Source organism: Acinonyx jubatus, chromosome C1 (genome assembly GCF_027475565.1).
Source record: "Acinonyx jubatus isolate Ajub_Pintada_27869175 chromosome C1, VMU_Ajub_asm_v1.0, whole genome shotgun sequence".
In the NCBI taxonomy this organism is placed as follows: domain Eukaryota; kingdom Metazoa; phylum Chordata; class Mammalia; order Carnivora; family Felidae; genus Acinonyx; species Acinonyx jubatus.
In genome coordinates this window covers 183,795,201-183,820,188 of record NC_069381.1, presented here as the reverse complement: position 1 = coordinate 183,820,188, position 24,988 = coordinate 183,795,201, and the positions used below count along the sequence as shown (strand labels likewise).

General features: G+C 38.9%; 1 protein-coding gene across 2 annotated transcripts; it reads right to left on the bottom strand.

The window, feature by feature from the left end:
• Positions 1-2,763: 2,763 nt before the first annotated feature.
• Positions 2,764-22,991, bottom strand: NIF3L1 (NGG1 interacting factor 3 like 1). 2 transcript variants are annotated; one of them, XM_027053726.2, is made up of 6 exons: positions 22,556-22,991; positions 21,579-21,741; positions 18,332-18,458; positions 16,321-16,459; positions 7,021-7,104; positions 2,764-3,177 (listed from the first exon to the last, which is right to left on the bottom strand). In XM_027053726.2, the coding sequence occupies exons 1-6, from the start codon at positions 22,986-22,988 to the stop codon at positions 2,993-2,995; spliced, it is 1,131 nt and encodes a 376-aa protein (XP_026909527.2). In that variant the 5' UTR covers positions 22,989-22,991; the 3' UTR covers positions 2,764-2,992. The 2 variants fall into 2 exon arrangements, with proteins under 2 accessions (XP_026909527.2, XP_053071527.1); XM_053215552.1 differs by lacking the exon at positions 16,321-16,459 and having other exon boundaries at positions 3,040-3,177.
• Between the last annotated feature and the right edge of the window lie 1,997 nt (positions 22,992-24,988).

Below are 24,988 nucleotides of genomic sequence, written 5' to 3'. Positions count from 1 at the left end.
TAAAACTAAGGGATAAAAAAAGTGTTATGCAAATGACTTTGTTCTAGGCTTTCTACAATTACTTCTCCCTTAGGAGAGTCTCCTACATTTTTTCAAATTGCTGCTAAAACATTTTTAATCCATGTTTGTTGAACGCTCATTACACAGAAGGCTCTATGCTAGAACAGGAGTTTTAAGGACATGAAGGTCAAGTACAAAATATCTGTTATGAGGCTTTAATAGCATTAATAGTATCCTTACTATGCTGAATAAAACAAACTTGAAATAACTGATGCTGTAGACAATATGACATTAAATGTGAGTATAATAAAAGAAAACTACAAAATTTTCATAATTTTGGCATGTAGCACACTTTGGCCTCAAGCCCTCCCAAGTATTCATGTCACCATTGTTACTTTTCCTACCTCAAGTGTAGTCCTCAAGATGGCAGCAGCAGTATCTCTTGGGAACTCAAATGCCTGGGCCCTACTCAAGCATCTGAATCAATCTGCATTTTTTGTAATGCATTTTTTTTTTTTTACATTTATTCATTTTTCAGAGACAGAGCACAAGTGGGGGAGGGGCAGGGAGGGAGACACTGAATCCAAAGCAGGCTCCAGGCTCCAAACTGTCAGCACAGAGCCTGACACAGGGCTCGAACTCATAAACCATGAGATCATGACCTGAGCCAAAGACAGACGCTTAACTGACTGAGCCACCCAGGTGCCCCTTTTGTAATGCATTTTTAAACTACATCTCCCGATGTTCTTGTGCACATTCAAGTTTGAAAAGCAATGATAACATCTTAAAGTTAACAGTTCAGAAAATTTGACAAGCGAAAATAAAGAATTCATCTTCAGTAGTACTTTATGTTTTAAAAACTACAGAGGATATATTTGGGAGTACTTTTAGTTACTTAAAAATGCTAGCATGCCAGTAAAGAAACTTAAAAAAAAGTGACATTACTACTACAATTTTTAAAGCTTATTTTGAGACAAAGAGACATGACAAGTTGAGAGGGTAGGGGTGGGGAGCGGGGAGATTGCCAAGCAGGCTCCACACTATCAGCACAGACCTGATGCGGGGCTCAGACTCATAAACGGCTAGATCATCTTGACCCCAGCAAAATCAAGAGTCGGACACTTAACCAACTGGGCCACCTGGGCACCCCAATAATGTCATTCTTTAAAAAAAAAAAAAAAAAAAAACTCTTTAGCAATAAGTATGTCCAATCATGAATTCTTCGATCCATTAAATCCCCTCTGGAACTCTATCCAAAGGAATTAATCCACAACCTTCAGCATGAGTAACTGTTAAGTGTGCCATAAAGAGAAAAAAAGTTTGAGAAATTACTGGCCCCAAGCTATTTCTTAAGTACCATCTCTGACAATACCTTTCATGCCTCCTGCTTTCTGCCCTGACAAGTGAATTAATTACTTGGGCTTTTTCAATGCATTGTGTGGTTCCTCTTTACTTGGTGTTTGTTCACGCTGTACCTCTTGACTGAAATCTATCCCCATTCCTCAGATAACTTTCCCTGTAAGCCCTCTGCATATCCTTAGCATAGTTAATTACAATATACTCTAAAATATTATCCAAATTTCTGTCCTATTCTCCCCACTTCTTTATGGGCCCAGCACATAGAACACAATGACTGAGACAAATGCCATTAAGATGGTCTCTCAAAGCTGTCTGCTATCTCATTCTCTCTACTTTGGTGTCAACCATCCCTCATCCAAGCTTTCTACTTGGGCTTCTGAATCTTTTCTGGTTCTCCTCCCACCTCCTCTCTTGGCTCCTCCTCTGACTCTAACTGGGGACATTTCTTAAGGCTCAGTCCTATCGAGTTACTTCTGCAGTGAATCAATATTACAGCAAACCACCAAGAATAATTTGTGAGTCAGGATCCCAAATCCTCTGGGCGATGATTGGTAGGAAAAGGGTCCTACAAAAGAAATGTAAAATCCTTTCTCAGCATTTTACAAGATTTGCTTTCATTATTACCAAAGTAAAAAGCTCAGCAGAGAAACTGGAAATATAAGTATTCAAACGAAAAACCTCCCATACCAGCCAGAGAAAATCCCAGTGAAAATGGATTTCTTTTCCTTCAGAATTCCTTATATATAACTCCTATATCAGTTTTATTGTCAGTGTTAAGAAGTAAAGAACACAGACCGTGAAGCAAGGCTACCACATTTTGTGTCCTAACTCCTTCACTCCCTATCTACGTGCCTTTGGACAAACTCCTTAACCTCTGTTTCAGTTCACTCATCTGTAAAATGGAAATAATAATAATACCTGTATTCTTATTTATAGGGATTGAAACTGTTTATAACATACCTGAGAGGGCCTAGCACAAAATTAATACTGTATAATAACTGGTATTATTTTGAAAGCTAACCATCTTTTATGTATTACTAATAAAATTACAGGTAAGTTACCCAAAAGCAATAAAACAATAGTTATGAATAATGGTCATGTATATTAAGAAAAAAACCACAAAAACAAAACCTCATCCTGATTCTGAAATTTATGTGAGACATTAGTGATCTATGAACAGAAACATACAGACCTTATCACCCCCTAGAGGCTGCTACCTAGAAATCAGTATTCTAATCTCAAGTTTTTTAAACTAACCAAGAGCAGAGAGATCTCAAATGACAGATCTCATCTATAATTAAGCTAAGAAGAAGGTACTTACCAAGAATGTTAAGTAATCTTCCTGGAGTTGATAAATATGTACTTCACATTGTATCATAATCTTAATTCATCTTATAATAAATATTTGTTAATAGTAGTTTGTTTAATACGTTTAATTGTTAAGTGTTTAATACATTATGGTTTTTACCATACAAGCTACAGACTATTTGGTGAAGCAGATTTACAAACCAGAAATAGTGTACATTCTAAGACATTCTTCCAGACGGATACTAAGTCTGCTGATTCCTGTTACGCATTCAAGTTGGGAGCAAATCAATTTGTAGACTCTGTCATCTTGTTGTCCCTGTATGCTTTAAATCACATGAAGAGGGTCCCTGTCTCTTTCTGACAGGATGATATTAATCTTATTTTCCAAGTGAGCACCCAGCATATCTCGAAGATCAGAAAGAAAACCTCGTTCAGTGTTGCTATGTTCACAGAGGATGACATTTATTCCTTGGGATGCAGCATCCAGAACATCATGATGGGACATCTCACCTGCCAACAAAGGAAAGAGCAAATACTTAAATATTAGACACAGAGTCTGTGGAATGCTGAACCATAACTGCAGAAACACCAAGAATTCATCGTGTAAAAAGCAGAACTTTACACATAAATCTAGAAAGTAATGTACAGGTTTCTTAGGTGTCTTCCAATTTAGAAAGAGACAGATCATCCCAATGAGAATTCCAAATTCTTCCTCCTTGGCAGACTCAGACAAGAATCTAAACTCCCGTATGCAATAGCATCTAATACCGCCAGAACCAGATCTACAAGAACACCCATTCAAAATGTTTCCATAAGAAGATAAACGAGTACTGCTAAGTCAACTGGGGCTTTCAGAAAATTTCTCATCTATATCAATATCAAATAACAAAATATCTCCAGAAAATCCTAGGTATAGTTCCCAAACACTTCTTTATGCTTTGTGAACACCAAAATCTTCAGTATCGGCTCTACTCTAATAAGTATAAAACAAGCTTAAGGTTACTTCTAAATTAAAGACAAGGTAAATAAATAAATAAATACATACATACATACATACATACAGGGTATTTATTTTCCTTTAACTTAGGCAAAATTCCTAGAAATTCTGAAGTTACTGGTAGAAGAGGAGCTCCTCTTTTGTAAAAAGGTTTAAAAAAACTCCAGTGTTCTGTATTTTTTGTAATGTGTATATAGAGAAGGAGCACAAGCACATGCATGGGTGGTGCAGAGAGAATCTCAAGCAGGCTCTGTGCTGTCAGCGCAGAGCCCCACAGTACAATCTCACTGTTCATGAGATCTTGACCTGAGCCAAAATTAATAGCCAAGACGTTTAACTGACTGAGCCACCCAGGCGCCCCAATAGTTGCTTTTTCCTATTTTAGAGAGAGTGTGTGTGTACGTAAGGGAGGGGCAGGATAGGGAATCCCAAGCAGGCTCCATGCTCATTGCAGAGTCCAACAGGGCTTGATCCCATGACCCTGGGATCATGACTGTGGCAAAATCAAGAGCCAGATGTTCAACTGACTGAGCCACCCAGGTGCCCCCTCAAGCGTCTTGAATTTTTTAAAAACACTATTTGTGAATTTGAGGACTTCTGATTTTACAGCAAAAATACACAATTTAGCTTGTTCATAACAAGTCTAATTTTGAAATATGTTTAGAGCCCTGAAAACATCAAAAAATAAGGTTCTTAGGGAAAGGTTCAATCCTCCACACTTTCCTGCTCCCCAATACATGTCATTTCATATATGGGATATTTTTTATTCAATAATCTTTTAAAATATCTTAATCTGTAATAGTAAAGGTAATAGTAAATAGTAAAGGTAATAGTAAAGGTAAATAGGAAAGTAAAAAGAAGAAAGACACTAAGGGGCCCAGTTAGAAGCCATGCTTCAGGAGAGACAAGTCTGGTGACCTGGACAATTATAAATGCTGTGAGGAGAAGGCATGAAAGGCAGGGCGGAGACAGGGGGATCTGCAAAGACTCTGTACTAGCTGAAGGCAAAGGGAAGAAAAGCTTACCCTCCTAGCTTAGGAGGGTAGCTGTGGGAAAGAAGCAAATGAGAATTTATATTTACAAGGAACAAATCTGCTGGTCTTTCTAGGATACTACCCTTAACACCCTGATACTACCATGTTACACTCAGAGTAAGGGTGATGAACATCAGGAGAGGCCTATATGCACCCTTGACCTGGTGCTTTTCATCCCTAAAGTTATACTCAAAGCGATGCCTAGATCATAGGCATCTAAGGTCAGCCAGATAAGAAGATACTTTCTATTTCCCCAAGTAACCAGATAGGAAGGCTATTTTAACAATTTTGAACTGCATGAATTTATCTTATGCACATATTGCTTAAAAGTGTAAACAAAGAAAACTAGGGGTGCCTGGGTGGCTCAGTGAGTTGAGTGTCTCTTGATTTTGGCTCAGGTCATGATCCCAGGGTCATGGGATGGAGTCCCACATCAGGCTCCATGCAAAGTATAGAGCCTGCTTAAGATTCTCTTTCTCTTCCTCTGCCCCTCCCTCCCACTTGTGCACTCTCTAAAAACAAAGAATAATTAAAAACAAAAACATTTTAAAAGTCTCTTTCAAGCCTATTAAAAAAAAAGAACTAGTTTTAAGAAAGTCATTATTTATAAGGAAATAATCACATCCCCCAAATTTAGAGATATACCACAAAACAAATGGCCTATACTCTTCAAAAATGTCAATGCTCTGGACAGAGCCGAGAAACTCTTTTAGATGCAGTGTGTGCTGACAGATTAGGTATCAATCAGAAAAAGATACGCAATTCTAATCATTTGGCAAAATTTAAAGATAGACTACATATTAAGTAAGTGTCTTAACAATCCTAAATTCCTGTATTTGATCATTGGTCATAAAAGAAAATGTCCTTAGTTCTTAGGAGATATATGCTGATGTTTCTGGGATAAAAGGTCATGTATGAAATTTATTACAAAATGGTTTCAGGGGAAATACATAAATAGAAATACATTTATATGCACACCCATAGATATATATTTATACACATACACAGAATATGTATGTAACACAGAATATGCAAATGTAGCAAAATACAACCATTAGTGTACAAAGTGCCTCCAAATCTTCTGAATGATGGGCCTTGTACCTATTAGATGTTACCCTCAAGGACAGAGTATAAAGCTGAACAATTACCATCTGATAGAAATGCATACCGGAGGTTAAGTAGAAAGCAACAGGAGGGGCACCTGGGTGGCTCAGGCAGCTGAGTGTCCGACTCTTGATTTCATCTCAGATCAGGATCCCAGGGTCTTGGAAATGAGCCCCACGTCAGGCTCTGTACTGACTGTGAAGCCTGCTTAAGATATTCTCTCTCTCTCTCCCCCTTTGCCCCTCTGCCCCTCTCCCCTGCTCATTCTCGCTCTAAAATTAAAAAATGAAGAATTAAAAAAAAAAATGATAAAGCAATAGTAATTGGAGAGGAAGGCATGACCATCAGGGCAGGAGCCAGACAGTGTCAGAAAAAGCTTCTCAGAGGAGGTATCTTGAGCTTATCACTAGAAGTAAAGGGCAAGGAAGGCATTCTAGCCAGAGAAAACAGCAGAAGGCTGCATGAAAGAGGATGAATGTTCAGGCCTGACCAGGACACGTGAAAGAAACCACTAAAGACTTTCTACCTAGGATAATATTATATACCATCAAATTTGTACTTTTGAAAGAAAAGTTAATTTGAGGGTTGTATGTGGAAGACTTAAGATTAGATTTAAGTATTTCATGTAGAAGATGATGCTTGAATAGAGATAAGAGGAAAGGCTCTATAAAGATTCTGGATGGGGTGCCTGTGTGGCCTAATTGGTTGAGCATCCAACTCTTGATTTCGGCTCAGGTCATTATCTCATGGTTCATGGGTTCAAAAATAAATAAACCTTAAAAAAAAGATTCTGGAGCTAGAACTGATAGGAACTAATGATTGGCTTTAGTGGCTTTAGCTAAGGTGGAAAGGTAGAAAGTGTCCCATTAACAGACATGAAATCTATGAGAATGTTTAGGAAGAACACAGGTTAAATAAATACTGAACACAAGTTTTTAAGATAATCTAACAGTAAATTGTTTAATGACTTTTTTTCCCTCTAAAAGAATATGGTTTAAATTTACTAGTAAAAAAATAAATAAATAAATAAAATAAAAGAATACAGTCTATCTCCAATTTCAGTGCAGTTCCTATTTAGTTCAGGTTCAAACAACAGGTATTAGATTCATCTATATGCCAGGTGCTGGCTTAAAAACCTGTTTTTTTTTTTTCCTTATAAAAAATAAAGCTGGGAATGATACACACAAAAAAGAAAAGGAGACCTAGAGGCTATTGTACCTGTGAGGTAAAGGTCAGCCTCTACCCCCTGCAGCACGGTGCTCCCAGAACCAGCACACAGGGCCACGACTCTGACTGGAGACTCTTCAAAATAAAGGAAACAAGAGACCAACACATTACAATTCCCCTTCATTTTAATATTATAATTTGTATCAATAATCTTTCACATAATGCAGACTTTACTCCTGGTCTCATTACCAGTAAATGAACTTTGCTTACTGAATTTAAAAAAATAATAAAACACATCTTCATATAGACAGATGATTCTTTGGTATTGCAAAAATAACCCAATGCAGGGCTATTAATTCCTTCAAATAGACATAGCTGTGCACAAGCCCACATAAGGCTGGTAAAGTGACCATCCTGGTTTTCCAGGCAACAGCGAGAGATAGGCAGGTACCAGCTCCTTCTCAGGTGAGGGACTAAAAGGGCTAGTTATAGGAATGCTACAAACTCATTTGACATGTATTTTTAAATATCATATTTAACTCAAAAGAACAACCTCTGTAGAGTTGCTGTAGAGTAAAATAACAGAAACTTTGAAACCCAAATCCAACAAGTATTTAGCACTTAAGGCTTCTAGAATGGACACTTTATTACTGGTCATTCCACCAGTGGTATTTTAAGAGAGAGGCTGAGGGTGCCCTCTGCATGGAGAGCTCTGGGACCCCCTGGCCTATACCTATTTCAGGTACAGCTGTGCTGCCAGGGTGCCCCCTGTGCAAAGCACTCAGGTTTCCCCCCACCAGTCCATGCCTCACCTCAGCTCCACAGAGCACACAGAGCATCCTGGAACACTTGGCTTACATCCACTTCAGCTTCAGTTATCCTGCCAAGGCATTCTCTGAGAGCCTTAGGACCACCCCAGTCCATGCCCACTTTAGCTCCAACCATCCCACTAGGGCAGCTCCAGCACAGAGTGCCCTGGGAGTCTGCCCATGCCCAACACCATTCCAGCCAACCAAAGTCACCAGGCACACAGTCTACTCAGGGATGACCATACATAAGACCATTCCTTCAAGTTGGGGAGAAGCAGCTGTTCCGCATAATTCATAGAAGTGAACACAGAAAGTCAAGCAAAATGAGAAGACAGAAGAATATGTTCCACATGAAAGAATAAAATGAAACTTCAGAGAAAGAACTAAATGAAACAGGGAGAAGTAATACTCCAGGTAAAGAGTTTAAGGTAATGATCATAAAGATGCTCACCAGACTGGAGAGAAGAGTGGAAGAACTCAGTGAGAACTTCAACATAGAGACAGAAATTTTTTTTTTTTTTAAAAACCTATCAGGCTACCTGGTAGCTCAGTTGGCTGAGCATCAACTCTGGTTCAGGTCATGATCTCGCGGTTTGTGAGTTCAAGCCCCACAATGGGCTCACTGCTCTCAGTGCAGAGCCTGCTTCAGATCCTGTGTCCCTCTCTCTCTGCCCATCCCCCACTTGTGCTCTCTCAAAAATAAACAAAACATTTAAAAAAACCCTACCAGAAATGGAGAATATAACTGCAATGAAAAATACATTAGAGGGAATTAACAAATGCAGAACAGATCAGTGATCTGAAAAACTGATAATGGAACACAGCCAACCTGAACAGAAAAAGAAAAAAAAAAAATTTAATGAGGATAGGTTAAGGGATCTCTTCAACATCAAGTGAACAATCATAGCATATATCAGTCTCAGAAGGAGAAGAAAGAAAAAGGCAGAAAATTTATTTGAAGAAATAACAGTTGGGAAGCCTGGGTGGTTCAGTCAGTTGAGCGTCCAATGTCAGCCCAGATCATGATCTCACAGTTTCTGAGTTCGAGCCCCATGTTGGCTTTGCACTGACAGCACAGAGTCAACTTTAGATCCTGTCTCCTTCCCTCCCTCTCTCTCTCTGCCTCTCTCCCACTCATGCTTGCTCTGTCTCAAAAATAAACATTAAAAAAAAATTTAATAAAAAATAAAAATAAATTTAAAAAAGAAAGAATAGCTGAAAACTTCCCTGACCTGGAGAAGGAAACACAGAGAGTCCAAACAAGACACACCCAAGGAGATCCACACCATGACACATAATAACTGAAATGTCCAAGACTAAAGATAAAGAGAATTTTAAAAGAAGTAACTGAGAAGCAAAAAGTTATTTATATGGAAAACTCTGGAAGGCAATCAGCTGATTTTCAGCAGAAATTTTGCAGGCCAAAAGGGAATGTATCATGATATATTCAAAATGCTAAAAGGAAAAAAACCCCCATCAAGAATAATCTACCCAGGGGGTACCTGGGTGGCTCAGTTGGCTAAGCATCCAGCTCTTGACTTCAGCTCTAGTCATGATCTCATGGTTTCATGGGTTCAAGCCCCACATTAGGCTCCATGCTGACACTGCGGAGCCTGATTGAGATTCTGTCTCCCTCTCTCTGCCCCTCCCCTGCTCATGTGCTCTCTCTCTCAAAAAAAAAAAAAAAAAAAAAAAAAAAAAAAAAAAGAATAATCTACCTAGCCAGATTATCATTCAGATTTGAAGGAGAGATAAAATGAGTTTCCCAGACAAGCAAAAGTTAAAGGAGTTCATCACCACTATACCAGACTTACAACAATGTTAAAGAATTTCTTTTAAGTAGAAAAGAAAAAGCCATAATTAGGAAATAGTTATGAATAAAAAGATGTAAAATATGATGCCACACACAACATGAGGGAATAAAAAACAAGTGCTTTTAAAAGGTGTTCCAACTTGGGGTGCCTGGGCAGCTCAGTCAGTTGAGCATCTGACTTCAGCCCAGGTCATGGTCTCATGATTTGTGAGTTCAAGCCCCACATCAGGGTCTCTGCTGTCAGCACAGAGCCCGCTTCAGATGCACTGTCTCCCTCTCTCTTGGCCCCTCCACTGCGTGTGCGTGCTCTCTCTCTCAAAAATAAACATTAAAAAAAAAAAAAAAAGGTGTTCGAACTTAAGTGACCATCAATTATAGATGGCTATATATTTAGGGTCCTATAGAGAAACTTTCTGGTAACCACAAACACAAAAATCTGTAACAGATCCACAAAAACTGAAAAGAAAGCAAGCCAAGCATAACACTAAAGAAAATTACCAGTGACAAGGAAAGGGAACAAGAGAAGAAAAAAGGAACAGAAAAGAACTACATAAATCACCAGAAAACAATTAACAAAATAAAAATAAGCACATACCTATCAGTAATTACTTTAAATGTAAGTGGTGTAAATGCAACAATCAAAAAATATAGGATGAAGTGAGTCTCTTGTAGGCAGCATATAGAAGGGTCTGTATTTTATCACTTCAGACCTAAAGATACAAACTGAAGGAAAAGGGATGGAAGAAGATTCCATGCAAATGGAAGCAAAACAAAACAAAGGTAGCAATACAAAATAGACTTTAAAACAAAGATGTAACAAGAGAGAAAGAAGGCATTACATAATGGTAAAGAAATCAATGCAAGAGAGGATATAACAATTATAAATATCTCTGCACCCAATACTGGAGCACCTAAATACATAAAACAAGTATTAACAAATATCAACAGAAAGTTTGACCATACTATCATAACAGTAGGAGACTTTAACACCTACTTATATTGATGGATAAATCATCCAGGCAGAAAATCCATAAAGAAACAGTGTCTTTGGACAACACATTAGTGTTAGCAGATATATACAGAACATTCCATCCCAAAACAACAGAATATACCTTCTTTTCAAACGTACATGGAAGATTCTCCAGGATAAAACATGTTAGGCCAAAAAAGAAGTCTCAATCGGGGCGCCTGGGTGGCTCAGTCTGTTGAGCGTCCAACTTTGGCTTGGGTCATGATCTCACGGAGTGTGAGTTCAAGCCCCGCATCGGGCTGACAGCTCGGAGCCTGGAGCCTGCTCTGGATTCTGTGTGTGTGTCTCTCTCTCTGCCCCTAACCCACTTGCATTGTCTCTGTCTCTCTCAAAAATAAATAAAACATTTAAAAAGAATTAAAAAAAAATAAGTCTCAATAAATTTGTGAAGACTAAAATCATATCATGCATCTTTTCCAACCACAATGGTAGGAAACTAGAAATCAATCACAAGAAAAAAACTGGAAAAAAACCACAAACATGTGGGAGCTAAACAACCAATGTGTCAACAAAGAAATCAAAAAATACAGAGACAAATGAAAATGAAAACATGATCGTCCAAAATCTTTGGGACACAGCAAAAGCAGTGAAAGGAAAATTTACAGTGATACAGGCCTACCTCAAGAAACAAGAAATATCTGAACAATCTAACCTTACATCTAACAGAATGAGAACAACAACAAAACCCAAGGTTAGTGGAAGGAAATAAAAGATCAGGACAGAAATAAATGAAATACAGACTAAAATAAAAAAAACAATAGAAAAGACAAGGAAACGAAGAGCTGTTTCTTTGAATAGATACACAAAAATTGATAAACCTTTAGCCAGACTTATCAAGAAAAATAGAGAGGACCCAAATTTAAAAAATCAGAAATGAATGAAGTAACAACTGACAAAACAGAAATCCAAAGAGACTACTATGAAACATTATATGCCAACAAACTGAACAACCTAGAAGAAATAGATAAACTCTTGGAAAAACACAATCTTCCAAAACTGAATCAGGGATTAATAGAAAATCTAAACAGACTGGGGCACCAGTGTGGCTCAGTGAGTTGAGTGTCTGCTTCTTGATTTCAGCTCAGGTCATGATCCCAGGGATGTGGGATCAAGTCCCATGATGGACTGAGAGTGGAACCTGCTTAAGATTCTCTCCCTTCCTCTGCCCCTCTCCCCACTGATGCACACACTCTCTCTCTAAAGTAAAAACAAATAAAATCTGAACAGACCAATTCAATGAAATTTAATGGGTAATCAAAAAACTCCCAACAAATACAAGTCTAGATATATAGATAAATTTACCAAACAAGGAAGATTTGATAGGTATTCTCCTTCAACTATTCCAAAAAATAGAAGAGGAAGGAAAGCTTCAAATACATTCTACAAGGTCAGCATTACCCTGACACCAAAACTAGACAAAGACACTCCCAACCTACAGGCCAATATCCCTGGTGAATGATGCAAAAATCCTCAACAAAATACTAGCAACCCACATTCACCAATACATCCACCACAACCAAACTGAATTAATTCCAAGGACACAAGGATGATCCTTCAATATTCAGAATATCAATGTAAAACACATTAACAAAGGATAAAAATCATATGACCATCTCAATAGGGCAGAACAGGATAAAATTCAACATCTGTTCATGATAAAAACCTCAAAGTGGGTTTAAAGGAAACATACCTTTAATAGGAACAAGACAAGGATGCCCACTCTTGCCACTGGAAGTCCTAGTCATAGCAATCAGACAATAGAAGGCATCCAAATTGTTAAGGAAGAAGTGAAACTCTCACTATTTGCAGACAACATAATAGTATACACAAGAAAACCCCAAGACTCCACCAAAAGTAATAATAAATGAATTCAATAATGTTGCAAAATACAAATTAATACACAGGAAGCTGTTGCATTTCTATACACTAATAATGAAATAGCAGAAAGAGAAATTAAGAAAACAACTCCATTTACAACTGCACCAAAAAGAATAAAATAGGAATAAACTCAACCAATGAAGTCAATGTCCTATACTCTGAAAACTATAAAACACTGATGGAAGAAATTGAAGGTAACACAAAGAAATGCAAAGATATTCCACTATCATGGATGTGATGAATTAATATTGTGAAAATGTCCATACTACCGAAGCAATCTACAGATTCAGTGCAATCCCTATCAAAATACTAACAGTAGTTTTTACAGAACTGGAACAAATAATACTAAAATTTGTGTGGCTGCACAAAAGACCCTGAACATTGAAAGCAATCTTGAGAAAGAACAAAGCAGGAGGCATCATCATACTACCCAATTTCAAGATATACTACAGGGACACCCGGGTGGCTCAGTCGGTTAAGGGTCCAACTCTTGATTTCGGCTCAGGTCATGATTACACACTTCATGGGATTGAGCCTCACATCAAACTCTGTGCCAACAGTGCAGAGCCTGCTTGGGATTCTCTTTCTCCTTCTGCCCCCTCCCCTGCTCATTCTCTCTCTCTCTCTCCCCCTCAAAATAAACATACGTTAAAAACAAGATATACTACAAAGGTTTAATAATCAAAAATGTATTGTGCTGGCATAAAAATAGACACATAGATCAATGGAACAGCTGAGAAATATACCCCCATTTATATATGGTCAATTAATCTTCAACAAAGGAGGCAAGAATATCCAATGGGAGAAAGTCTCTTCAACATATGGTGTTGGAACAAGCCTAAAGTTTGTATGGAACCACAAAAGACCCGAATAACCAAAGTAATGTTGAAAAAGAAAACCAAAGCAGGAGGCATGACCATCACAGACTTTAGCCTCTAGTACAAAGCTGTAATGATCAAGACAGTCTGGTATTGGCACAAAAACAGACACACAGACCAATGGAATAGAATAGAGAACCCAGAATTGGACCCACATATGGCCAACTAATCTTTGACAAAGCAGGAAAGAGTATCCAGTGGAAAAAAGACAGTCTCTTTAGCAAACGGTGATGGGAGAACTGGACAGCAACATGCAGAAGAATGAAACTGGACCACTTTCTTACATGATACACAAAAATAAACTCAAATGGACGAAAGACCTAAATATGAGACAGGATACCATCAAAACCCTAGAGAAGAAAACAGGCAACAACCTCTTTGACTTCAGTCCCAGTAACTTCTTACTTGGTATGTCTCCGAAGGCAAGGGAAATAAAAGCAAAAATGAACAATTAGGACCTCATCAAGATAAAAAGCTTCTACACAGCAAAGGAAACAATCAACAAAACTAAAAGGCAACCAACAGAATGAGAGAAGATATTTGAAAATAACATATCAAATAAAGGGTCAGTATCCAAAATCTATAAAGAACTTGCCAAACTCAACACCCAAAAAACAAATAATCCAGCGAAGAAACGGGCAGAAGACATGAACAGACACTTTTCCAAAGAAGATATCCAGATGGCCAACAGACACATGAAAAGATATGAAAAGATGTTCAACATCATTCATCATCAGGGAAATACAAATCAAAACCACACTGAGATACCACCTCACACCAATCAGAGTAGCTAAAATTAACGCAGGAAACAACAGATGTTGGCGAGGATATGGAGAAACGGGAACCCTCTCGCACTGTTGGTGGGAATGTAAACTGGTACAGCCACATTCTGGAAAACAGTGCAGAGGCTCCTCAAAAAATTAAAAATAGAATTACCCTACAACCCAGCAATAGCACCACTAGGAATTTATCCAAAGGATATAGGAGTGCTGAATCACAGGGGCATATGTACCCCAACGTTTACAGCAGCGCTATCAACAATAGCCAAATTATGGAAAGAGCCCAAATGTCCATCAAGTGATGAAAAGATAAAGAAGATGTGTTTTATATACACAATGGAATGAATACTACCTGGCAATGAGAAAGAATGAAATCTTGTCATTTGCAACAACAAGGACGGAACTGGAGGGTATTATGCTAAGTGAAATCAGTCAGAGAAAGACAGATACATATGTTTTCCCTCATATGTGGAATTTGAGAAACTTAACAGAAGACCATGGGGAAAGGGCAGGGGGAAAAATAGTTTCAGACAGAGAGGGAGGCAAACCGTAAGAGACACTTAAATAGAGAACATACTGAGGGTTGACTGGGAGAGGGGAAAATGGGTGATGGGCATTGAGGAGGGCACTTATTGGGATGAGCACTGGTGTTGTATGTAAGGAATGAATCATGGGAATCTACTCCCGAAGCCAAGAGCACACTGTATTCACTGTATGTTAGGTAACTTGACAATAAATTATATTTTTAAAATAAATAAATAAATAAAAGAAAAATAAAGTTGGTTATCAATAGAAAAAACAAACAAAGAAACAAATGGTGTTGGGTAAAGTGGACAGCTACATTCAAAAAAATGAAAATGGACAGCTTTCTTATACCATATACAAAAATAAACCCAAGACGGTTTAAAAACCTAAATATGAGCCCTGAAACCATAAAACTCCTACAAGAACACATAAGCAGTCATTTCTCTGACACCGGCCTTAGAAATACTTTTCTAGATAGGTCTCCTCAGGGAAGGTACACAAAAGCAAAAATAAACTATTGGGACTACACCACAATAAAAAGCTTTTGAACAACAAAGGAAACCATCAACAAAATGAGAAGGCAATTTGTTCAATGGGAAAAGATATTTGCAATGATATATCCAATGACAGGCTTACATCCAAAATATATAAAGAACTTCTACAACTCAACACTATAAAAAAACAAATAATCCAATTTAAAAATGGGCAGAAGACCTGAAAAGACATTTTTCCAAAGACATACAGATGGCCAAAAGACACATGAAGAGATGCTCAACATCGCTAATCATCAGGGAAATGCATACCAAAACCACAGTGAGAGATCACCCACACTTCTCACACTGGCTGAAAACAAAAAGACAAGAAATACCAAGTGTTGGCAAGGATGTGGAGAAAAAGGAACCCTCATGCACTGCTAGTGGGAACATTACTAAGTGCAACCACCGTGGGAAACAGTATGGAGGTTCCTCAAAAAATTAAAAATAGGAATACATATGACCCAGTAATTCCACTACTGGATATTTACACACAGAAAATAAAAACACTAACTTGAAAAGATATATGCACCCCTATGTTTACTGCAGTATTTAAAAGCCAAAAACCAAGACTACAAGACTCGGAAACTGCAGTGGATCACTTGGCACCTTGCTGTAAAATGCCATCAGTATTATAAAATAGAATACTTGCATTGTAATTGGAATAATAAAAACTTCCGGCGCCCTTCCTGGCCCATGGTAGGACTGTGCTTCATGCCCTGACTTGTGCTCAAAATGTGATTCATTCTAGACAATGATTTGAACAGAAAATGTATCATTTCTGGGTTAATGTTTAACTGATGGTCCAAGACCATCCAAAACTCCCCCTCTGCAACAGCAATCAGTGTACAATGAGTAGACTTCTCTTGCTGACTTGAAATGAACATGGAGTAGGAGTGAGACATAAATCTTCCTTGAGCCAAATGAGATGTACACCACAGCATAACCTAGCCCACCTGGATTGATAAAATAAATCAGTCAGCCCCCCGTGAGCTAACATGTTTCCTGTCACATTACTACAACCCAAACCATCAACTTTTGCCCAAATACTATGTAATACTACATTATTAGTAGGTACACTGGACAAATAAATGGGTCATATTTACCTAAGGTCCTTCCTACCCCAAGAGCAAGGCGAACATGAGCTAGTTTAAGGTGCCTTTTGATTCGCTCAATCATGGTTGCCAAGGAAGCAGGCTCATCCAGTGTGCACAACCGTCCCATCCCAGTTTGCGGAAGTGGAGGCTGAAGAGAAACACAAGTTAGAAAAACTGTCCATCTCAGTCCTAGAAAACATACAGCAAATACTGAGATCAATAAAACATGCACACTGTGAGCTTACTACAGCCAGGTCCCGGTTGAAGTTCAAGGATGCAAGCCTGACAAAAACATTCTCTGACTTCTAGGAGCTCAATCTCCTGGGAGGCAAATGTTTAGATAACTAATCACAATAAAAGTGTTTAAATACAAGACAGGAACCATTTTATGGGAGCACAAAGAAATGACAAAATAAATGAGCTGGGACTTGGGGTGGGGATACTTGGAGAAAGTGGAACCAAAGGTTTTGCAAAAACATAGGCCTCCCAGACCAGAAAAAAGTAAAAAAATGTATAATAATAATAATGTGATGTCAAGTATAGTGTGGTAGGAAAGGGATAGGGTGAGATGTGGAAAGGTATGAGCTCAGAGAGGTTCCAAGAGCAGACGCTACAGCTGATGTGCAGAGCAAGGGATGGAGACAGAAGCCATGGCCAGTACACTATGAGAAAAAGCATGGACTGTCGCCCTTCCAGTGCCCACTAGGGAGACTACTCTTCTTTTGTTACCTGGGATAGGAGAGTTTCAACTACTGTGGTGACATAGAGAAGAGAAACATTCTATAGATTTGGGGACAGAATCAGCAGGCATGGATTTATGAGAGGCAAGGGAGAGCTGTGTAAACTTGGAAAATCAGGCAGAAGATGATGCCACCAATGAAATAGAAAAAAGTAATATTCAAAGGGGAGATGTGGGAATAAGGTCAATATTTGTATATACTAAATTATATGTGGGATCCATTAAGTGGAACAGAGAGTTCCAGGAAATATGGGTTTATTTTTTTAAGTTTTTACCTTAAGAAAGCATTCTGAGCCAGAAAGTAAAGATGCAGAAATCACCATATGAATAGCTGTCAAGTTAAAGGAGCAAATAGAATGGTCCAGGCAGAGGGTATAAAAGAGATAGAACCTGTAACCGAGTCTCTAACCCTAAAAAGTACTATATGATACTGGGTTTCAACCATACTTCAATAAAAAAAAACATTAAAAAAAAAAAAAAACCTACTACACTGGGGCACCTGAGTGGCTCAGCTGGTTAAGCGTCCAACTTCGGCTCAGGTCATGATCTCATGGGGGGGGGGGGGGTTCGAGCCCCACGTCAGGCTCTGTGCTGACAGCTCAGTGCCTGGAACCTGCTTTGGATTCTGTGTCTCCCTCTGTCTCTGCCCCTCTCCCACTCACACTCTGTCACTCTCTAAAAAAAATAAACATTTAAAAAAATACACACGAAAAAAACACACAATACTACACTTCTATAACCTGAATGTGTCTGCCCCTGCACAAATTCCTATGTTGAAATGCTAACCCCCAAAGATGATGGTATTAGCAGGTGGAGCCCTTAGGGGGTACTTAAGTCATGAGAGGGGAGCCCACATGACTGGAATTAGTTTATAAAACAGATTCCAAGAGATATCCTTAGTGCTTCCCATTACGTGAGGACACAGAGGGAAGGTACCGATGATGAATCAGGAAGTGGACCCTCTCCAGATACCACTCCAAATCTGTCAGCACCATAATCTTGGGAATTCCCAGGCTCCAGAATTGTGAGACATAAATTTCTGTTGCTCATAAGCTATCCAGTCCAGGGTATTTTGTTATAACAGCCTGAATGAACTAAAACCTCTACCAACACTTTTCCATTCCTGGAATGTCTCCCTTTCTCAGTACAGTATATTTTCCAGGGTATTTTATGCCCTCAACACTACCTTGTGCTTCTTTAGGTAACAGTTGACAGTGTGTTGATATAACAACTTACAAATGAATTTGCCAAACAAAAATGCACAGTATATATTTTTATTACCTTCTCCAGTAACAGAATTTCAGTCTTCTGATAGAATTGTCTGTTCTGGGAAAGAAAAGCCATCACCTGTAACAAAGCCTCCTGACTACAATTCAGACTAATCCGTGTTTGTTCTTCATCATCAGTCCTATTAAAAAAAAAAAAAATCACTTGCTGTTCTAGGATGAATATAAGTAAAACATATTATAAACAATCCACACTTTACAACCTCCTATAATTAAGATTAGATTTACATGAAATTTAGGGGACGCCTGGGTGACCCAGTCAGTTAAGCCTCTGACACTTGGTTTCAGCTCAGGTCATGATTTCAGTTTGTGGGTTCAAGCCCTGCATCAGGATCCTTGCTGACAGACAGAGTCTGTTTGGGATTCTCTCTCTCCCTCTCTCTCTGCCCCTCCCCCACTTGCACTCACTCTCTCTCAAAATAAACAAACTTAAAAAAAAAAAGATTTACATGAAATTTAGGTTGCAATCCCAAACCATTTTCAAGAATACTTTTTTTTTAAATTTTTTTATGTTTATTTATTTCTGAGACAGAGAGAGACAAAGCATGAGCAGGGAGGGGCAGGGAGGGAGGGAGGCACAAAATCTGAAGCAGGCTTCAGGCTCTGATCTGTCAGCACAGAGCCCAACGTGGGGCTCGAACTCACAAACTGCGAGATCATGACCTGAGCCGAAGTTAGTCGCTCAACCGACTGAGCCACCCAGGTGCCCCAAGAATAGTATTTCTCAAGGGACACCCGGGTGGCTCAGTCGGTTAAGTGTCAAGATTCTTGACTTCTGCTCAGGACATGATCTTTCAGTTTGTGAGTTCCAGACCCCAGTCAGGCTCTGTGCTGACAGTGCGGAGCCTGCTTGGGATTCTCTCTGTGCCCTTCCCCTGCTCGTTTTCTCTCTTGCTCTCTCTCAAAATAAGTAAACTTAAAAAAATTAAATTAAATAAATAAACAAAAATATTTTTCAAACTTCAGCATGCATCCAAATCTCCTTGTGGACTTATTAAAATAGAATGTTGAGCTCCACCCCCAACTCCGCAGTTTCAGATTCACTAGATCTAGGTGGGGTCTTAGAATTTACCTAACAAGTTCCAGGTGATGCTGATATTGCTGGTTCAGGGACCTCACTTTGAAACTACTATTCTAGAACTGTTCCTAATCCCAGGTATGCATCAGAAATCTGCTAGCTTCTTAAAATGATAGCTACTGGACCCTTCTACAGATCCAGTGAAATAGAACTTCTATGAATGGGGCCAAAGCAAATTGAATTTTTTTCCCAAATGAAGGGCTTTTTATTTTTGAGACAGAGAGAAAATGCGCGCGCACACACACACGCACGCACGCGCTCGGGGCAAGGGCAGAGAGAAAGGGAGATAGAGGATCCAAAGCAGGCTCCAAGCTGACAGCCATAAGACCGATGTGGGGCTCAAAGTCACAATCCATGAGATCATGACCTGAGCCAAGGTTGGACACTCAACTGAGCCACCCAGGTGCCCTCAAACTGAATTTTTTTAAGGCCCAAAGAAGTTAATTTTTCAAACCACTGAAACAAGAATCTCCTGGACAGATTTTCAGGCAAACCCCATTCTAATTACATAGCTTTAGGATGAAGCCAACATTCTGTAGGGGGTCTTGAATGACCCTGAGAAGCAATGCCCTGCAGTGTCTCCAAAAACACTGGCATCGGAAAAGTTTTGTATTTAACCATAAACTCTAAAAATATAATCATAGAATTCTAGAGCAAAAAGACACCTTAAAAGAATCTGGAAGAGTAGTTGTCAACACTGGAATCATCTGTAGAGCTTTGACAAGAAAAAGGGAAAAAGTGCCTGGACCCCAATCTAATCACAAAACCCAGATATCACCCGTAATAAGGAAAAACTAAAACCAAACTAAATGTGCATAAGTTTTAAAAAGGGGGGGAAGGCACCTAGGTGACTCGGTTGAGTGTCTGACTCTTGATTTCGGCTCAGGTCATGATCTCTTGGTTTAATGAATTAGGAGCCCCACATTGGGCTCTGCGCTGCCTCCTTGGGATTCTCTCTCTCCCTTTCTCTTTGCCCCTCCCCAGCTCGCACTGTCTCTGTTTCTCTCAAAATAAATAAACTTTTTAAAAAAGGAAAAAGCTCATTAGTTAGGAAGAGAAATGCTTAAAGAAAGTCCAGTAGATCCATAAGAAACACTACATAGCAGTTAAAGAGATCTTCTATACCTACATAGAAAGATCTCTAAGACCTCTTGTTCAGTAAAAGAGGCAAATGCAGCATGCCATTTAATTAAGAAAACAATAAAAAAAAAAAAACCACAAAAATCTGCATTTCTCCATGTTCCTGTATGTGTTTAGAAAGATACCCACCTCTCTGAAAACAAAGGAAAAGGTAACATGAATTGAAGATACTGGAATTGAGTAGAGGGAACAAGGAGGACTTTTACACTGTTTGAAATTTTCATGTGTATCTTTTTAATTTCAGTACTTACACAGTATTTCAATATGGTAAAAGACATCCATAACTGGAATCTATACAAAGTCCTAGAAATAATTTTTCTTGAGGTTTTTTAAATCCCTCAACACTATTAGAAAGCATTTGCAATAATTTTATTACAAGGTATCTACACCTAAAAACCACTCACAAGAGTCCCTTTTTGTTGCAGCCTGGAACACATCTCCATCTTCTTAAAGTTATTATATTCATCTTTGTTTTTTTAAACAATTATTAAGTTCCAGCTTTGTCTAACTTGTCTCTTAACATGCTTCAAAAGATGTTCGGATAAATTAGCTTCAAAGAAAATCCACTAAAGGCACCATTTTGATATCTCTGCCCTAAATAAATGATTGGCCTTATAAGAGGCACCTGAATGTCTTCTTCCATTAAAGTGTTTGAGAATCACTGATTTGCTTGAAACTGGTAAGAGTAAACCTATGTAATCAGTGAGTCAGTAGGGTTTATCTATATACTATAAAAACCACCTTTCAACATTATCAGGGGAATTAGAAACGTTGTAAATAAAAGGCATAGTACAGTCCCTCCCCCCTAGAAAATAGTAAGTGTTACTTGTCATTTTTATTGTTTCAGGAAAAAAAAACCCATGGTTCTTCTGGAGCACCTACATGCAAATGAAAAGTATACTGCCTCGTAAACCCATCCTGGGGGGAAACAATTTGTTTCAGTTCACAGTACTAGAGTTACAGAATTTATAAAGAAGATCCTTACAGATAAGTACACACAAAAAAGAAGAAAAATATATCATACCTAGTAGAAAAAGAAGTGATAGAAATATTTGCAATTTCTTTCACTGCAGAAATGACTTTGTCCAGGTGTTGGGTGGAGTTAACACTGAATTCTACTCTGTGCGTTCCCCCCGTTGGGTAGTTGGCAGCTTTGGAAGGATGTATGGGCCTGGAGGTGCAAACTCCTAGGAATAAAATTGTGTTGTTTTTTTTTTTAATTAAAAAGATAAACTATTATGGGCAAAATTTAAGAAATAAGCTTTTAGAAACTGATGTTTATATAATATGCACACATATATATATCCCTTACATATACATCCAAAAGTCCCCATAATCTAGTGATTTAGTATTGACATAAAATCAAATTTATTTTCAGAATTTCCAGAAGACTGTTAAATACCACAAAAACTGGACTCATGAAGTTTTAGACGATACATAGAATTGTGACTGCTTACTAAATTTATTCAGGTAAATCATCATTCAGGTTGCAAATGCTCATAACCTACTTGACCACATTAATTCAGATTATGTCATCATAAAAGTTTCAACCCCAAATGAGTAAATGAAAATAACTAACTAAAAATAAAGCTAAAACACATAGGCTGAATTCCGTCATTGTGCTGGGCATGAGTAAGCATTCAGTGAAAATCTGATTTCTATCTAACTGACATACAAAGAATATCCTGGAGAGATCTGAGATTTCAGAGCTCAATTTAACAAGCACTTCTTGAATTTCTGGGTGCCAGGCACTGTGTCACGAGAGTGAGGACTCACAAAGCTCAGTCCAGCAATAAAGATTTCCTATGCTCTCCTTACTAAGGATGAAAATTTAATTTCTCAAATGCAATTTAATGGCCAGATTTCACAACATTATTTTTAAATATATAAAAATAGAATGGTACCCACATCTAAAGCAGTTAAAATTCTACTAGAAAGTCATTCTAAAATTTCAAAGCATTCGTAGGGAAAATATTAAACATGAAAGAAGAGGCTTCTCACCAAGCCCTTTAGCCAACCAGCTATTGACGCCCTGGGGTGCAGCATCATAGGCTGTGTGAGGAGAGTAAATACCAACTCTGTTTTCCAGAGCCTGAATCACCAGGCGCTCCTTCCATGTTTTCCAGGTTATGTGCGTCAAAGGTCGGAAAATAGGCGGATGGTAGGAGAGAATAAGATCCGACTTCTTTTGCAGTGCCTCCTCCATCACTTCCTCGGTCAAGTCATTGGTAAGGAAGAGTGTGTTTACAGTGTGTGGTGGGCTTGGTTCCACCAGTAATCCAACATTGTCCCAACTCTCAGCAAGTGAGAGGGATGCAAAGTCATTCAAGGAGGAAAGGAGAACCTTCAAATCCATGAAGGAACGGGAAGAACTGCAGATCAGGGAATGAACAAGCCGGACTGTTGTGGGAGTGAGGAGTACACGAGATAACATACAGAAATGGCTCAGTCAGTTGAGCGTCTGACTCTTGATTTCAGCTCAGGTCACGATCCCAGAGTTGTGGGATCGAGTTCTGCACTGAGCTCCCCACTGAGCATGAAGCCTGCTTAAGAGTCTCTCTCTCTGCCCCTCTCTCCGGCTTGCACACTAACAACAACAAAACAAAACAAAACAAAACAAAAGGGAGAGAAGAAATCAGGTAAAATTGAGTATCTGAAGTCAATACCCAGGAAATGGTACACATGTACACTTTAAGCCTGGACCTTTGAGGTAGCAAAGCATATGAGCAAAAGAACTATAGTCACATATCCCTGGTTCAAATACTGATTCTGCCACTTACCAGCACATGATACCTTAGGTAAGTCACTTAGCTTCTCTGAGGCTGTTTTCTCATTTACCAAATGGGAGCTACTATAACCAAAATCAAAGGGCATCCATAGAAGCAAATCAATTAAGATGTGTAAATCACCTAGTACAAGCCTGGTACATAGTACACATTCATCCACACTTCCTCAGCCCCCAACACAAAGTTCTTTTTCTCCCCATCCTTGCTTCAACCACCCTCATCCCTTTTCCATTACTCTAAATACTATCTTTCCTTACAAGTTTCCTTCAACTTTTTATTTATTTTGAGAGAGTCAGAGACAGTGCAAGTGGGGGAGGGGTGGGAAGAGGAATGGTGGGGGAGAAAGAAAGAGAGAATATCCCATGCTGTCAGCACAGAGCCCAACTCGGGGCTCTCACAAACTGGGAGATCATGACCTGAGCTGAAATCGAGTCAGACACTAACCAGCTGAGTCACCCAGGTGCCCCATCCTTTAACTTCTTAAATAAAGCTTTTTTTTTTTTTAACATTTATTTTTGAGAGAGACAGTGTGAGCAGGGGAGGGGCAGAGACAGAGAGGAAGAATCTGAAGCCAGATCTGTGCTCACAGCAGAGAGCCTGATGCAGGGCTTGAACTCAGGAACGGTGAGATCATGACCTGAGCTGAAGTTGGACACTTAACCAACTGAGCCACCCAGGTGCCTCAAATAAAGTTTTTCTTAATAAACATCTTCAGTGTCTAGCCCCTATACAAAACACTGTTAATTCCATTAAGATTCTAGGAACATTTCTGTTTTTGAAGAAAAGCATTCATTGTATGCACAATAATTAACAAGAAAAGCATGGCCAACTGTAAATTTTATCAAATTAGTCATAACCCAGTAATTTCAAAAACAAATTCTTTCAACAAAAATGTTTAACAAATTTGTTGAAAAAAACTATTTTTTTCAGCAGAAATGTTTAGTAAGAGATGTGAGTACTTGTTCAGTATCTGATTTGAATGGGGCGCCCAGGGGGGGGGGGCGGGGCTCAGTTGGTTGAGTACCCAATTCTTCTTGATTTTGACTCAGGGCATGATCCCAGGGTCCTGCGATGAAGCCCCGTGTCAGGCCCCACGGCGCCTGCATGGAATTCTCTCTCTCCCTCTGCCCCTCTCCCCGCACGCTTTTTCTTAAAAACAAAAACACAAACACAGAAATGATGCAGAGCCTACAAAATCTACTGGAGCCTAAGGTCTCGGAAGACCTTCTAAAGGTCCTTATACCACTTCCACTCTAGAATTTCCAAGATCTGATACTGCCCCACTTTCCAGACTCTTCTAAATCTGGCAGGCCTTGAAAGTGAAGCCCTAGTGGGCCACCATACCACTTTTGTGTTATTTACTGCTAAATTTGAAAGAACCCTTGTAAATAACATAGAACACCCTCCATTTTTAGAAAACCGCGAAGCTTGACGCCAACAATTAACAATGGGAGGCGGCATAGCATTGTGGGTTGGAGGACCCATCCTGAAACGCAACGAACTCCCAGAACCACAGCTGTGTAACAAATGTCTCAACATCTGCTGTCTCACCTTCTCTAGAATGAGAATAAAAGTGCCCTGCTTATAGTGTTGTCACAAGATTTAACCGTACAGCTGGGAACAATGCCTGGCCTAGAGTAAGCACTGT